Source organism: Heteronotia binoei, chromosome 4 (assembly GCF_032191835.1).
Source record: "Heteronotia binoei isolate CCM8104 ecotype False Entrance Well chromosome 4, APGP_CSIRO_Hbin_v1, whole genome shotgun sequence".
Lineage (NCBI taxonomy): Eukaryota > Metazoa > Chordata > Lepidosauria > Squamata > Gekkonidae > Heteronotia > Heteronotia binoei.
The window spans coordinates 153733637-153748182 of NC_083226.1; the positions used below are offsets into that span (position 1 = coordinate 153733637).

At 45.3% G+C, this 14546-nt stretch overlaps 1 protein-coding gene across 1 annotated transcript in view; it reads right to left on the minus strand.

Annotated features, from left to right (window-relative positions):
• The window catches only part of C7 (complement C7), a 43272-nt gene extending 31802 nt beyond the window's left edge, over positions 1-11470 (minus strand). Inside the window, exons 1-5 of the mRNA XM_060236590.1 lie at positions 11223-11470; positions 10819-10874; positions 8127-8199; positions 7030-7171; positions 1975-2116 (exon numbers count right to left, since the gene is read on the minus strand). Of these exons, the coding sequence (XP_060092573.1) occupies positions 1975-2116; positions 7030-7171; positions 8127-8199; positions 10819-10874; positions 11223-11228 (419 nt within the window). The 5' untranslated portion in view covers positions 11229-11470. The remainder of the gene's footprint in view (positions 1-1974; positions 2117-7029; positions 7172-8126; positions 8200-10818; positions 10875-11222) is intronic.
• Between the last annotated feature and the right edge of the window lie 3076 nt (positions 11471-14546).

Genomic DNA, 14546 nt, shown 5'->3' on the forward strand with positions numbered 1-14546 from the left:
AGTGAATCTGCCTGATCCTATAAAACAGGGGTGGCCAACGGTAGCTCTCCAGACGTTTTTTGCCTACAACTCCCATCAGCCCCAGCTAGCATGGCCAATGGCTGGGACTGATGGGAGTTGTAGACAAAAGCATCTGGAGAGCTACTGTTGGCCACCCCTGCTATAAAACTTCCAACTTGAGCCTGGCTCATTCGTTTGGCAACTTGTTGCTGCCAAACTCAAGACCATCGCTCCCACACTGTGCCTGTCTTTGGGCGTTTTCGCACAGAGCTTACCCCTGGAGCGACGTCCCTCTTCACCGCGCAGCGTCTGCGCGGATTTTGCACCAACTGCTCTGCAGAACCAGGAAGAGCCGCGAAGAGCCGCGGCTTTTGCGTCGCTAACGTAAACTGGGTTTTAGCGGTTTACATTTGCGACGCAAAAGGCTCGGCACTTTGCGGCTCTTCCTGGTTCTGCGGAGCAGTTGGTGCGAAATCTGCGCAGACGCTGCGCGGTGAAGAGGGATGTCGCTTTGGGGTAAGCTCTGTGTGAAAACGCCCTTTGTGTTTGCTCAGGCCTTACTTTTCCTCCAGACCAGTGTGGAAATGTGCCTTTCCCTTTCAATTTTGTAGTATGAAGGACTGGAGGATTTTAGCCAGGCTAGATGAAACAAGAGGAAGATCCTGTGAGGATTCATAGGAAGGGAAGATCCCACTCCTGTTGTTCTACTTCCTGCCATTTTTCTTCTCATTCTTACCCTCCCATGGCTGCTTTTGCTTTGTTCCCCCCCATCCTTCTTGCCTGATGGGAGATCTGGGTCAAAAGTTCTTTCCCATCCATCACAGTCTCCTTTGCTGGCCTGTGGCAGTTGTGAGAAGTTTGGAACTGAGATGGATTTCTGTTCCAAGTCTCAAGGGGCTTGGAAGAGAATATGCATCCTGCAGATTCTGTCTTCCAAGCTGTTGCTATGACTCCCAGCCAACTGATAGATGTAGGTTGAGGGGAAAGCACTTCTAATCCAGGCCCCCCATCAGCTATCACAAGGCAAGAGGCTTGGAGAGCCCCCCCCCCCCACTTTCCTTTCTTAGCCCTGGCAGCGACACCAACATATAGGATCCTCCTCTCCCTTGCCTGACACCACAGTGTCTTTCTCCCCTCTACCGCACTTGTTCTACTGCTGCCTCCTCTTCCTCCCCAGATGTTGCCATTGCATGCTGTGGCATTGTTTAGGGTTGCCAGTTCAATGTTGGGAAATACCTGGAGATTTTGGGGGTGGAGTCTGGGGAAGAGGGGTTTGGGCAGGGGAGGGATCTCAGCAGGGTATGGTGCCATAAAGTCCACCCTCCAAATGAGAGTATGGGAATCTTATGGCTTGTGTGTTCTGTGGGAACAGGCAAACACCAGGACAGACATTACTAATCAGTTCCACAAAAGCAAATCTGATGCACTTGGAACTTGGTGCTACAGATATTAAAGATGTCTTGGCCTGGGAGGCAGCCTTAGAGAACCCAACCCAACCCACCCGCCAAGCCTGCCATTTCGCCACTGGTTCCTCCCTGCCATTGAATAGACCTCAACCCTGGAAGAAAGGACTGCATTAATTAACTTTGCAAAGGGAAGTGGGAGGAGAGGGAAAAAATAGATAAAAATATGTTTTCCAAATGTAATAAGCTGCCTGAGGACTTCTTGAGCAAAATGTGGAAAATAAATATAATGACTAAATACATGAACTCCCCAAGAGGAGAGAAATCAAAAATAGTGTCAATTCTGTCTCCTTTTCTGGCAACATTCCGCCTTTGTTTCTTGCCAGCCACATAAAAGTGATATATTTCTAGCATCCAAATATCTTATAGTTATCACTGACGATTAAAATAAGTAATCTTTTGATATAAGTGGCATAGAAGTCCAGTAAAAGGGTATTCTCATTTCACCCAACTGCTTTGAACACTTAGAATGTACTATGTAGATATAAATAAGAACTACAAAGGTCCTTACCCTGCACCTGTCAGTTCTACATTAGGAGGTAGCTTATTGGTGTCACAAACCACCTTGATTGTCTCACATCGGTCTTCATCCGCACTGTCTGCACCACAGTCATTATCTCCATTGCACACCAACGACCTGCTTATGCATAGCCCTGTGGGCATAAAAAAGATAGCCACAATGAAACAGAGCTTCCAAGAACCACCACAGACCCACAGAGAATGGGGTCACCACCCTCACACTTCCACAAAACACCACATGAAACCAATCACAAGGTGTGCTCAGCTCCACGGTCCTCCTCAGGTTGACCAGGGACTCTGGAAATTTGTCCCCCGAGTTGTCTTTCTTCCATCCATTGCAGAGGAAGTGATCCAAGCAAGTACTCTGTTCTTTTGGGTTAGAATGTATGGGTGGAACCTGAATAATTCTGATAGCTCTTTTCTCCATTATATACAGTCAGGTCCTTATTGAATCTACTTGTCAGCTAGGCATTGCTCAAGTGAAAATGCCAGTCGAGTTATACATAGACATTTTTTCCCACCCTCATCAAAAATATTTTATTCACTACAAACATACAAATAGGGTTCCCATTTGCCTGCTTATGTCAGGAGACCTCTGGATAATGGTAACCAAAATGTATTCCTGACTGGGGGGAGTAAGCTGGGAGAGGGGCATGGCACTCCTGTTGAGAACATTACAAAAGCAAAATAAGGCTTTGTCTACTTAAAGGAAATTCTGACCATAGAGTTTCTGGTGATTCCTAGAACTGCCTTGGTCATTTCTGGGTAGCTCTAGGAATTGCCAGAATCTCTATGATCAGAGCTTTCGGAAGTAGATGAGGCCTTATTTTGCTTTTAAATTTTTCTCCTGGGATGCTGTCCTCCATAACCGACCCATGGGTTGCAAAACCCTGGCACCACTAGGATACAAACCATATCTTATAACCTGATCCAGAACTCAGAATTGTCTGGTTTGGCTGGCAGAAGATCTCCAAGGTCTTATGCACATAATGGCTTTCCTGCTTACCTGAAATCTTTAACTGGAGACACCAGGGATTGAACATGGGGCATTTGGCATGCAAAGTGTGCGCTCTATCCAATATGGATTTTAGTAGAGCAACCCTAACTAGGGTTGCCGGTCTCCAGGTAGTGGCTAGAGATCTCCCACTATTACAACTGATCTCCAGGGGACATTTATCAGTTCACCTGGAGAAAATGGGCCCTTTGAAAGTTGGACTCTATTGCATTATGCCCAAAATCTCCAGATATTTCTCAACCTGGAGCTGGCAACCCTAAATTTAGCTGAGATTCGGATTCCAATTCACATTTCCACTGGCGGAAGTACTTCTGTTCATAGAGTGCAATTTCCCCACCTTCCCCCTCCTGTGCAAGTTCAAAATCCTTCCTGAAATTCTATTCCTAGGCATCTCCTAGGGTTGCCAAGTCCAATTCAAGAAATATCTGGGGACTTTGGGGGTGGAGCCAGGAGACATTGGGAGTGGAGCCAAGAGCAAGGGTGTGACAGGCAGAATTGGACTCCAAAGGGAGTTCTGGCCATCACATTTAAAGGGACCACACACCTTTTTAAATGCCTTCCTTCCATAGGAAATAATGAAGGATAGGAGCACCTTCCTTCGGGGCTCATAGAATTGGATCCCCTGGTCCAATCTTTTTGAAACTTGGTGGGTATTTTGGTGAGAGACACTGGATGCTATACTGAAAATTTTGTGCCTCTAACTAAAAAAAAAAAACAGTCCCCCAGATACCCGTGGATCAATTCTCCATTATTTCCTATGGGCATCAGTCTCCATAGGGAATAATGGAGTGCCCAGCAGACATTTCCCTCCCCCCCCCCCCGCTTTCTGGTGACCCTGAAGCAGGGGGAAGGCCTCCAAACTGGAGATCCCCTGCCCTCACCTGGGGATTGGCAACCCTAGCATCTTCTGTGCCCCAGCAACAGAATTTCAGGGGGCATTTTGGGCTTCTGTGAGAAAGGTGAGGGAGGCAGGAAAATCATATTTCCTGAGAGGAAGTCTTCGAGTCATTGCAAACATTAGTCATTATCTAATCCATTATTATGAAATAAGGTTTTAAGGTTAAATATGTTTCTGGGCAATTTGCTTCCAAACAAATATTCATCTGATATGGTGCCATTAAACATTAAAATTTAAAACTATCTTTTCAAATGCCCAAATGCAAGGTGACTACAACAGACCAAAATGTATTCCTTAAAAGAATCATCCTGCTTTCTCGTATCTCCAAACAGACCAGACTTTCTATTTAGAACAAGTCTTTGATCATTTATAATACAGCTCCTCAGACAGCCAAGCTTCAGTTTGTCAAGTTTACCTAATCTGAGCACTTGCAGAAGCAGCCTTCCTGCGGGCCTCTCCAGGAGCTGAGCTGCGCTCTCGCTTGGAAGCTGCCTGGGCCTCTCCAGCCGGGCGCCTGCCTGGCACCCCCCTGGCCCTTCTGGGCACGCAGTCGGTCTGTCGGGAGTGGGGGGAGAGGAGGCAGCCACCACTGCCTTTCCTGCCTGTGGCTGCTGCTCAAACCCCCTAAAGTTCCCCGGCCCGGTTGGGGTGGCAGGTGAAGAGCAGCGGCCCCGGGCAGGCTGCGCGATCCTTGTGACATCACCAGCTCCATCCCTTGCAGTCAGAGCAGCTGTGCCAGGGAGAAAAAGCGGTGCTGCCGCCCACGGAGCAAGGTGCTGCGCACCACCCCGGAGCTTGGAAATGACATTTAAAAAGGTATGCTGTCCCTTTAAATGTGATGGCCCGAACTCCCTTGGATTTCAATTATGCTTGTCACACCCTTGTTCCTGGCTCCGCCCCAAAGTCTCCTGGCTCCACCCCCAAACTCCCCAGATATTTCTTGAATTGGACTTGGCAACCCTACTTTCCCCCCAGCAAGCCACCGCATCACACTGTTGACTCCTGTTCAGCGTATGATCCACTAAGACCCCTAGATCCTTTTCGCACATACTACTGCTAAGACAAGTCTCCCCAATCCTATAACCATGCATTGGATTTTTCCTACCTAAATGCAGAACTTTATATTTATCCTTGTTAAAATTCATTTTATTGATTTTAGCCCAGTTTTTTAGCCTGTCAAGGTCATCCTGTATCCTGTTTCTGTCTTCTTCTGTGTTTGCAACCCCTCCCAATTTAGTATCATCTGCAAATTTAATAAGCATTCCCTCTATTCCTTCATCCAAATCATTGATAAAGTTGTTGAACAAAACAGGTCCCAGGACAGATCGTCTCCAAGAGGATGAGGAATCATTCACAAGCAGTCTTTGGGTGCGATCTGTCAACCAGTTACAGATCCACCTAATGGTAACAGGATCCAAACCACATTTCATCAAGTTGTCAACAAGGATAGTATGTGGAACTTTATCAACAGCCTTACTGAAATCAAGATAAACAATGTCTACAGCATTCCCCCAATCCAGCAAGGTAGTCACTTTCTCAAAAAAAAAGAGATCAGGTTAGTCTGACATGACTTGTTCTTGAGAAAACCATGCTGGCTCTTAGTAATCACATCCATTCTTTCTAAATGTTCCAGGACCGACTGTTTGATGATTTGTTCTAAAACTTTTCCAGGTATAGACATCAAGCTGATGGGTCGGTAGTTACCCGGATTGTCTTTTTTCCTCTTCTTGAAGTTGGGGACAGCATTCGCCCACCTCCAATCTTCCGGCACCTCTCCTGTTCTCCAAGAATTCTCAAAAATAATAGCCAGAGGCTCAGAAATTACATCCGCAAGCTCTTTTAGAACCCTTGGATGCAATTCATCTGACCCTGAGGACTTAGTTTCATTTAAAGAAACTAGATGTTTATGTACTACCCCTATGCTGATCCTAGGTTGGAACTTCATGCCCTCCTTATATGTTCTGTTTTTGCCATGTTGAGCACCATTTCCCTCAGAAGAGAAAACTGAGGAAAAGTAGGGATTGAGCAGTTCCGCCCTCTCTTCATTACCCGTTACAATTTCACTTTCTTGCCCTCAAAATGGGCCTACCATGTCCTTGCTCTTTTTCTTACTCTGAACATAAGAGTAAGAAAAAGTAAGAATTTCTGAAATTCCTTAATCCTCCCCTTTTTTTCCTCAGTCTGCTTTGTATGTCAGGCTTTGAGATCTTGGCCTGCGGTCACTGCTTTGCTTGCATCTGTATTGATAAATACCTTGATATCTTCCCTGCATTTTTGAAAGGTATGTTACAGCTGCAGAATCCACACACCCACACCCCTGCCATCTGTATCAGGGCCACTGGTCATGGAATAGAAAGTTGGAGCCTGTCCTCTGGGGCAAAAAGCAGTGAAGAATGAGTGGCTTAAATCTGCAAAAGGAATGCTCCTTCCCATGGAAGCATGGTCCAAGTGAAATGTGTGAGAGAATGCCTGCAAAATATCTCCCAAAACACTGGCAAAAGTCACTCGCAGAGTTGTAGGGTGTTTTTACACTGGCAGTTTGCGTCTCTCTATCTCCGCATTGTAAATTCACCTTTTACATTACATAACGTTCTCATAATTGTTTCACATCGTTGCTTCCCAAGGCATTTACATTTGTTTCAGTGAGATGGGTTTCGACACCGCCACAAAACCATTTTTCTCAAGACTAGTTTTGGTCTGGTCTTTTCTCTACGGGCATTTCAAACTTGTACTGTAAAAGTTTTCTTGTGTTTTAAAAGACTCCTCCAAAAGCCACCACAAGGTGCAGTAATTTGCATGAGAACTGACAGCACTTGAAATTTTTACATATTATTGCTTGCCTCATCTAGTGATTTAAATTTGTATTGTTTTTGCAGTGTTGACACGATTTCCAAGCAATCGTATACATTTAACTAAGCACTGGTATTCCGGCTGCCCTCTGATCAGAGACCCCCCCCCCCCAAATTGAAATGCTTAAATGTAAAAGGAAAATAATTAAAGCGGAACAGTGGCAGGCGATTTGAAGACTCTAAAACTCTGGATCAAACTGAATGTAAAAACACCCGTAATGTACTGCTCTGCCCAGCAAAATTTGAAGCTGGCCTCCTGCCTACCAAGGTTTCTTCCAAACATACCTGAAGGACATCGGAAACGATCGCCACAGCCATCCTCTGTTGGGCAGCCTCTCGTAGACATACATGGACGGGATTCGAATGAATCCCCGGAACATGGATTGCCCCCGAATTGTCCAAATGTTGCTACTGTTCGCCGATGAATCTAAATAAAAAAACCAATCCTTTAAAAGTGCTCTGACTTTTGGCACTCGCATGCTGAGCCATCAGTATAAGAAGTACAGGGATGGGGAGCAAACCATCACTTCTGTTAGCCAGACCAAAGCATAAACCCTATGGTGAGGTTTGCTGGCATTCTCCACCATCTGAGAAATGGGGACCAGTGACTACATTTGCAAAATCAGCATGTGGATACATCCTAATGTATCTTCATGCTACCAGTGTGGTGGTTAAGTCATGAAGACTGCATTGAAGGCTGTATTTAAGATTGCAGCACTGAGAACACATGGGGAAAATGGGGTTTGGGGGAAGGGAGACCTCAGCAGGGTGCAATGCCACAGAATCCACCCTCCAAAGCAGCGATTTTCTTCAGGGGAACCGATCTGTATTATCTGAAGAGCAGCTGTAACAGCAGGAGATCTCCAGGCCCCACCTGGAGGCTGGCAACCCATTGAAGGCTGGCTTAACATCCATGAGGATGAGACGTTACCACTCGGTTATCCCAAGGTACTTAACATGAGATCCTAACTTTGGGACATAATGGGCTCTAGTTAGAGATTGTGGCGGTGGAGTCAGGGCTGGCCCTAGACTGTCTGGCACCACAGGCAAGGCTAACTTCCGGCACACACCCCCTGCACTGATAACATCGCTGAATCACACGGGGGGCACCCAATTTGGCACCCCCAGAAGGCCAACACCCTAGGCAATTGCCTTGTTTGCCTAGTGGCAGGGCCAGTCCTAAGCGAAGCCTAAGGAAGGCGGAACGTGGGGAAGCAAAGGACTTTAGTGGGGTATAATGTCCAAAACTGCCATTTTCTCCAGGTGAACTGACCTCTGCCACCTGGAGATCAAATGTAATACCAGAATATCTCTGGCTGCTCCCTGGAGGTTGACAGCCCTAGCCCCAGCTGGTACACATATGAACTATGTTTATAGTATACCTGGGTCTTATTGCAGCCGTCACATTCCGACCAAGGACCATATGGATTCCAGTTGCAATGGATTGCAGCAGGTCTGTGGGATTTTTTAAAGGGGAAAAGGGGGAAAAACACATTGTCAAGGATTGCAGTGTAATGGTTGGAAGAAATACAGCAACAATGAAGCAAACTTGTAATAGCATTGACTTACAGTCTGTTTTGAAAAAACACAGTACACCTCCTAGGGTTGCCAGTCTCCAGGTGGTGGCTGGAGATCTCCTGGAATTACAACTGCAGGTTACAGAAATCAGTTTCTCCTGGAGAAAATGGCTCCTTTGGAAGATGGACTCTATGGTATTATAAGCCACCGAGGCCCCTCACTTCCCCAAACCCCACCCTCCCCAGGCTTCACCCCAAAATCTCCAGGAATTTCCCAACCCAGAGCTGGCAACCCTATCTTCCTCCCTTTTAGTCTCACCAATTCCAGGTTGGAAAATTCCTGGAGATTTGAGAGTGGAGCCTGGGGAAGTCAGGGGTTGGGGAAGAGATGGATCTCAGTGGGGTACAATGACACAGAGTCCATCTTCCACAGCAGCCATTTTCTCCAGGCGAATTGATCCCTGTTTTCTGGAGATCAACTGTAATTTTCGAAGGTCTCTCCAAGCCTTACCTGGAGGTTGAAAACCCCACTCTTTTTCAGCCTTGAGTAGTCCGGTACATAACTGATAATGCAGAACAAGTCACTGACTATTCTAAACCAATTGTAAAATGCAGTACTTTAATATTACTGACATTGTATGAAATTAATTTTGAGGGAACTCCCATTGATTTAGCTGAGGCTTACATCTGAGTAATACTGCAAAGTTGGGCATTTCCTCCTCAACTGCAGTAGTCAGCCTGCCAGTCTCCATTTCACTGTCAACTAGTCCTGGAAGCCAGTCTTGAATACCAGCTCAGCTACATCCATGTAAAAGCTTTCCATTTTGCCCAACAACTTTAAATAATGTGCAAGCTTTCATGTTCTCCAGAAGAACTCTTCATCAGGGTGGATGCTCTACTGAGAAAAAAATAAATGCTGTTCAATAGAGAGCTGCATTTATTTGGAAGAATAGGTTGGAGAATGCTGGCAGAAAAAAAAAAACTTTGCAGAAATATTCCCCCCCTTCAAACTCCCCGTGTCTGATTGGGTTCCATCTGAAGTGGATATTAAAATGGTAGAAGAGACTGGGAGAGAGGAGGGGGAAGGGGAGAAAGACATTTTCAGACCTTTTGCATGTTCCAGTCTGGAATTTCACCAGGGATTTAGGGATGAGGGTAGAGATGGCTTCAGGCACCCTTGGCAGGGTTTTCAACTCTGGGTTGAGATATCACTGGAGATTTCAGAAGTGGAGACTGGGAAAAGTGGGATTTGGGAAGGGGAAGGACATCAGAGAGTTACAATGCTGTCCAGTCCACCTTCCAAATCAGCCGATCTCCAGGAGAATGGATATCTGTCTTCTGGAGACCAGTTGCAATTCTGGGATCTCTCCAGCCATCACCTTCAGATTGGCAACTCTTGGTCCTCTGGGGAGCACTCAGGGGCCCTGATTCCTGCTCTTTCAGAGCAAGGGAGAAAAACTACAGCAGCTCTTCCCAGCCCTGGAAGTAGTGCAGCGTAAGTTAGAAGCATGTTTGCTCGGAAATTGTCCTGCTGATTTTAATGAGCTTTACTTTCTTGCAAGAGTTCTTTCCATGGCAGGCTTGAAAGCATAGCAATGTCAGGACAACATGGCAGGTGGCAACCCTACCATAAATTTAAGAGGATATGCATGATGGAATTTTAGAAATGTTGAATACTAAAAAGGACAAACAAATAGTCTAACCATTTTAATATGAAGGAACCCCAGCATGGTCTATACTGGGGTGGCCAAACTTGCTTAACATAAGAGCCATAAAGAATAAACGTCAGATTTCTGAGAGCTGCAAGACATGAATGTCTGATGTTTGAGAGCGGCAAGGAAGGAATGAAGAAAGGCAAATAGATGGGGGAGAGGAAGAGGTGGAAAGAAAACAACTTTAACTTGAAATGAATTTTCCAAGCTGCCGGCTGGCTTGACTTGGAGAAATGATTTAAAGAGAGAAATGTCTTTTCCAAGCCAGTGAGCCGCTCAATATGTGTGAAAGCCACATGTGGCTCCCAAGCCACAGTTTGGCCACCCCTGGTCTATACATCATTTTTTTCTGCCTTTATCACCTGCATGAGAGAGGGAGAAATTCAATGTGTGAAATTTCTCACCAGGTTGTTGTTTTGTACCCAGTCTTTGTTTCACCTGTTGAATTTCTTTCTGCCAAGAACACAGGCTGTTAAAAGCACAGAAGCCTACCAGAAGAAATGGTGCTACCAATATATATTCTCAATCTATTTCAAATGAGTTGAAAACACTAACCACCCTGATTCTGCCCCTGAAAAACAAATATACACAGAGAAACGCAGCTTCTAGGAGGGTGCAGCCTGATCTCATATAGCCTGATCTCATCAAGTCTCAGAAGATACGCAAGGTTGGTACTAGGAAGGGAGACCACCAAGGAAACTTTGCATGGGAAGGTGATAGCAAACCACCCCTGCTTCTCACTTGCCTTGAAGGCCCCTTACTGGGCTTGCCATAATTCAGTTGTGACTTGATGGCACATACATATGTAATACAGACTTTCCATTCCCTGCCGAAGAACTGCTTACCTCGGGAAAGCATGCAAGGAGCCCACAATTTCTGCCAGAATGAACATTTCAAGCACCTGTTTAAAAAAGGAAAAAGGAGACAAGAAAAGCTCATTTCTTTCAGCTTTGTTATTTTTAATTAAAATGTGCATGTGTTCGGATAACATTTGTTCTGATTTTCCGAGGGCTAATCAGACCGAAGCGTACAGCAAGCAGTTGCCCCTGCCAATACCGTTGATTTTAAATCTATACCTGTTCCATTTATAGCTCCCTGACATCACCGAACTTCCCTCTCCCATTTTCCTTGCAGTTCTGCTCCCATACCGTACCTTTTTTTTTTTTTGCCCAAGAGCTCTCCTGAACAAATTAATCTTTCATTAGTTTTTGTTTCATCGTGGTGGAGACTGGCTCAGCGATTGTCTTACCTTCATGTTCAGAGATATCTACCCAGCTAGACAGCTACTAGCGGTGAAAGAAACAATCCTCCTTTGGGAGATGAAGACAGAAGCAGCAGTCGTCAGTCAGTCTGTCTCAAGACTTCTGGAGACTGACTCTGCCTGGCGGTCCTGGATTTTCTTGAGGGGCTTTAAGCAATTTGGAGGAATGTGAATACTAAACCATCCCATCACCTCAGGGGACACAAACAAGACTATTCCTGTAACTTCTTGGTATCTTAAAAAGATGAGAGAGAAGATTCTAAATCAAAGCTTGGCTTCGTATTCTGTGAAGGAGTGCAATTCAGCTATGAGGAAATACTTATCAAAAGAATGAGAGCAAATTGTTTTCTTCTTCTGCTGTCACGAGGGCCAATCACTCTGGTGGCACTTTTGGGGATACAGTTAACAGGCCACAAAATGGCAGCTATCTACAGTATATTTTTAATGCGTAGTTATGCCAGCCTAAACCCATTTATCTCACTGGGCTTACACCAGAATATTTCTGCATAGTGTTGTGGTATAATTATATATATTTTTTCCACTGGATGCCCTCCAGCTATTCATAGATGAATAAAGTGACATACTTCTGATAGGGCTGTCAACCTCAAGATGGCACCTGGAGATGTCCTGCAATTACTATGGTTCTTCAAACTACCAAGATTAGTTCTCCTGGAGAAAATAGATGCTTTGGAGGGTGGATTCCCTCAGCTGGGATCCCTCTTCTGCCCAAATGCTGCTCTCTCCAGAGCCTACCTCCCCAAATCTCCAGATGCTTCCAGAGCTGGTCACCATACTTGTAAAGTAATGTTGCTATTTTCACAATGATCACAAGAAATCTCACTCCTGCTTGGCCACTGCTCTTTTGGTTTGCTGAAGGCTTTACTCCACCTGCTGTATGCCACTGTAAATGTATTTTTAATGGCTTGTTCCTTACATATTTTAAAGCCAAGATGGTATGTGTTCCTTTGGTTAAAATTTCAAAGTCTAATTGTCCTCCATCAACAGTTTAAAGTAGACCTTGGCAGCAGCAGTGTGTGAAGCAGCAGGCTGTACTAGGCTTGTATTTGCCACTGGTGGCAAGTAAACCCCTGCCCTTGGCTTTATCCCCTATCCCTGAGAAGCTGAAAAGTGGGAGGGGAAAAATGACCATGAATGGACTCCACAGTGATGTTCTAGGACTGTCCTCAAGTCTTGTACTAGAGAGACCATAGAGATTAAAGAAGATCCCTAGAACAAAGCTCTGCAACCTCTTTTGAGCTGGCAGGCACTTTTGGAATTCTGACAGAGAGTGGCAGGAACAGCTACAAAATGGCAGCTAGAGCAGGTGTAGCCAGCCACAAAATGACTGCCAAGTCTTGCAATCATGCAGTGAAGATCCTTGTGCTGTGGTGGCAGCTATAGCAAAACTGATGTTATTAAAAATCTGCACAGTCAATCAAAAGCTCAGTGGATAATCAGAAGCCTCACTGGTCAAAAGCCCAACATGCCCCCACTTTTTAAAACAACAAACAAACAAACACTTGGCAGGTGCCAGGAAAGATGTTCGGGATGCTATGGCATGGTCACAGTGTTGGGAACCCTTGTCCTAGAGTGTCACTGGGAAGTGACATCACCTCCTCCCCAAACTCCACCATCCCCAGGCTCTTCCCTCAGATTCACCCAGCATTTGCTGAGGTGGTGCTGGCAGCCCTAGGCTGTACACTGTAGGGTTCACCTGTATGCATGTGTACTAGAGGCAGGATTTGTATCTTCCCGGTCAGAGCGCTAAGATTTAGATATTCTAGTGAACAAGTTGCATTTTTGACTTATGACAATGCTAGCCTATAGTATAATACAAAATATGATGATTTTAACTAACAATAGGGACCATGATTTATAGGATGAAGGTCCTTGACCAAACTAACTGTAGCAGATGAAGATATGTGTTAAAGTATTCACAGGATGAGATCAGTTGGCCAAATATCATTGGAAAAGATTGTCAGACTGACTCTGGTGTGCAGCAGCTGCTATCCTGACAAGATGCAAAGGATAAGGTGGTCTGTATATCATGACCTGACCTTAATAGCCCAGACTAGCCCAATCCTGTCAGATTTTGGAAGCTAAACCGAGCCAGTCAGTCCTAGTTAATCCAGGTGGGCAGCCATGTTGGTCTGAAAGAAATAGAAATAGTCCAGTAGCACCTTTAAGACCAATAAAGTTTTAGTGAGAATGTGAGCTTTCTTCTTCTTCAGCCCTGGCTAGTTTTTGGATGGGAGACTACCAAGAAAGTCCAGGGTTGCAACACAAAAGCAGGCAATGGCAAACCGCCTCTGGGCATCTCTTGCCTTGAAAACCCCACAGGGTCTCTAAAAGCCAGCTGTGACTTAATGGCACTTTCCACTACGACATGTCATGCAAGCTTAGACCTAAGGCACAACACTAAGCAGAAATGCAATTTAAGACTACAGACTTCATGGGATCAAATTTTGGCCAAAAGCAAATTGGTCACTAAGAAGGAGCAAGAAACGGCAACACAAACAGTCACAAACCAAACCTGCTGAATTGGCAAGAGAAACAGATTTAATACATCATAAAAACTGAGGATCAAAAGAGTCAAGGCTGTAATGCCCAGCAGGGACCGCAGAAATATCCAGGTGTCGAAAGGGGTAAACACTCAGTTTATTAGTGCCTCAGACAAACCAGTTATCAGCAGCACACTAGCTGGGCCCAGTTCAGCAAGATAACAAATGCTTAGGGCTTTACAGCTTGCACCTGCACTGTTATGAGGGACTGCTCCTGCTTAAAGAGACAATACTTCAAAAGACACTGGGAGATCTGTGGCTGGACCTTTACTTTTAAAAGTTGCAAGGAGATTTATGATCTTCATCCTGACCCTGATAACACATACTTTTGGACATCTCCTTCAGAGATTATACATCCAGTAGAAGTAAGATATATGTAGCATGATGCTATTAGCACACAAACAAAATTAGGACCTAAAAGGAGAAATTGTCAAGATTTTGTTTTAAAAAGACTGAAAGTAAGACAGTACTTGGTAGAGCAGCAGTTTTTAACCTTTAACAACCTCAGCTCCTCCCATTTTGTGGACCCTAAGCTAGGGTTGCCAGGTCTGTGTTGGGAAATACCTGGAGACTTTGGGGGGAGGGGAGGGGCCTCAGCATGGTAGAATGACATAGACCACCCTTCAGAGCAGCCATTTTCTCCAGGGAAGCTCATCTCGACCAGCTGGAGATCAGTTGTAAAAGTGGGAGATCTCCAGGCCCCCACCTAGAGGCTGGCAATCCTACCTCGAACCCTCCCCCCTCTCTCACT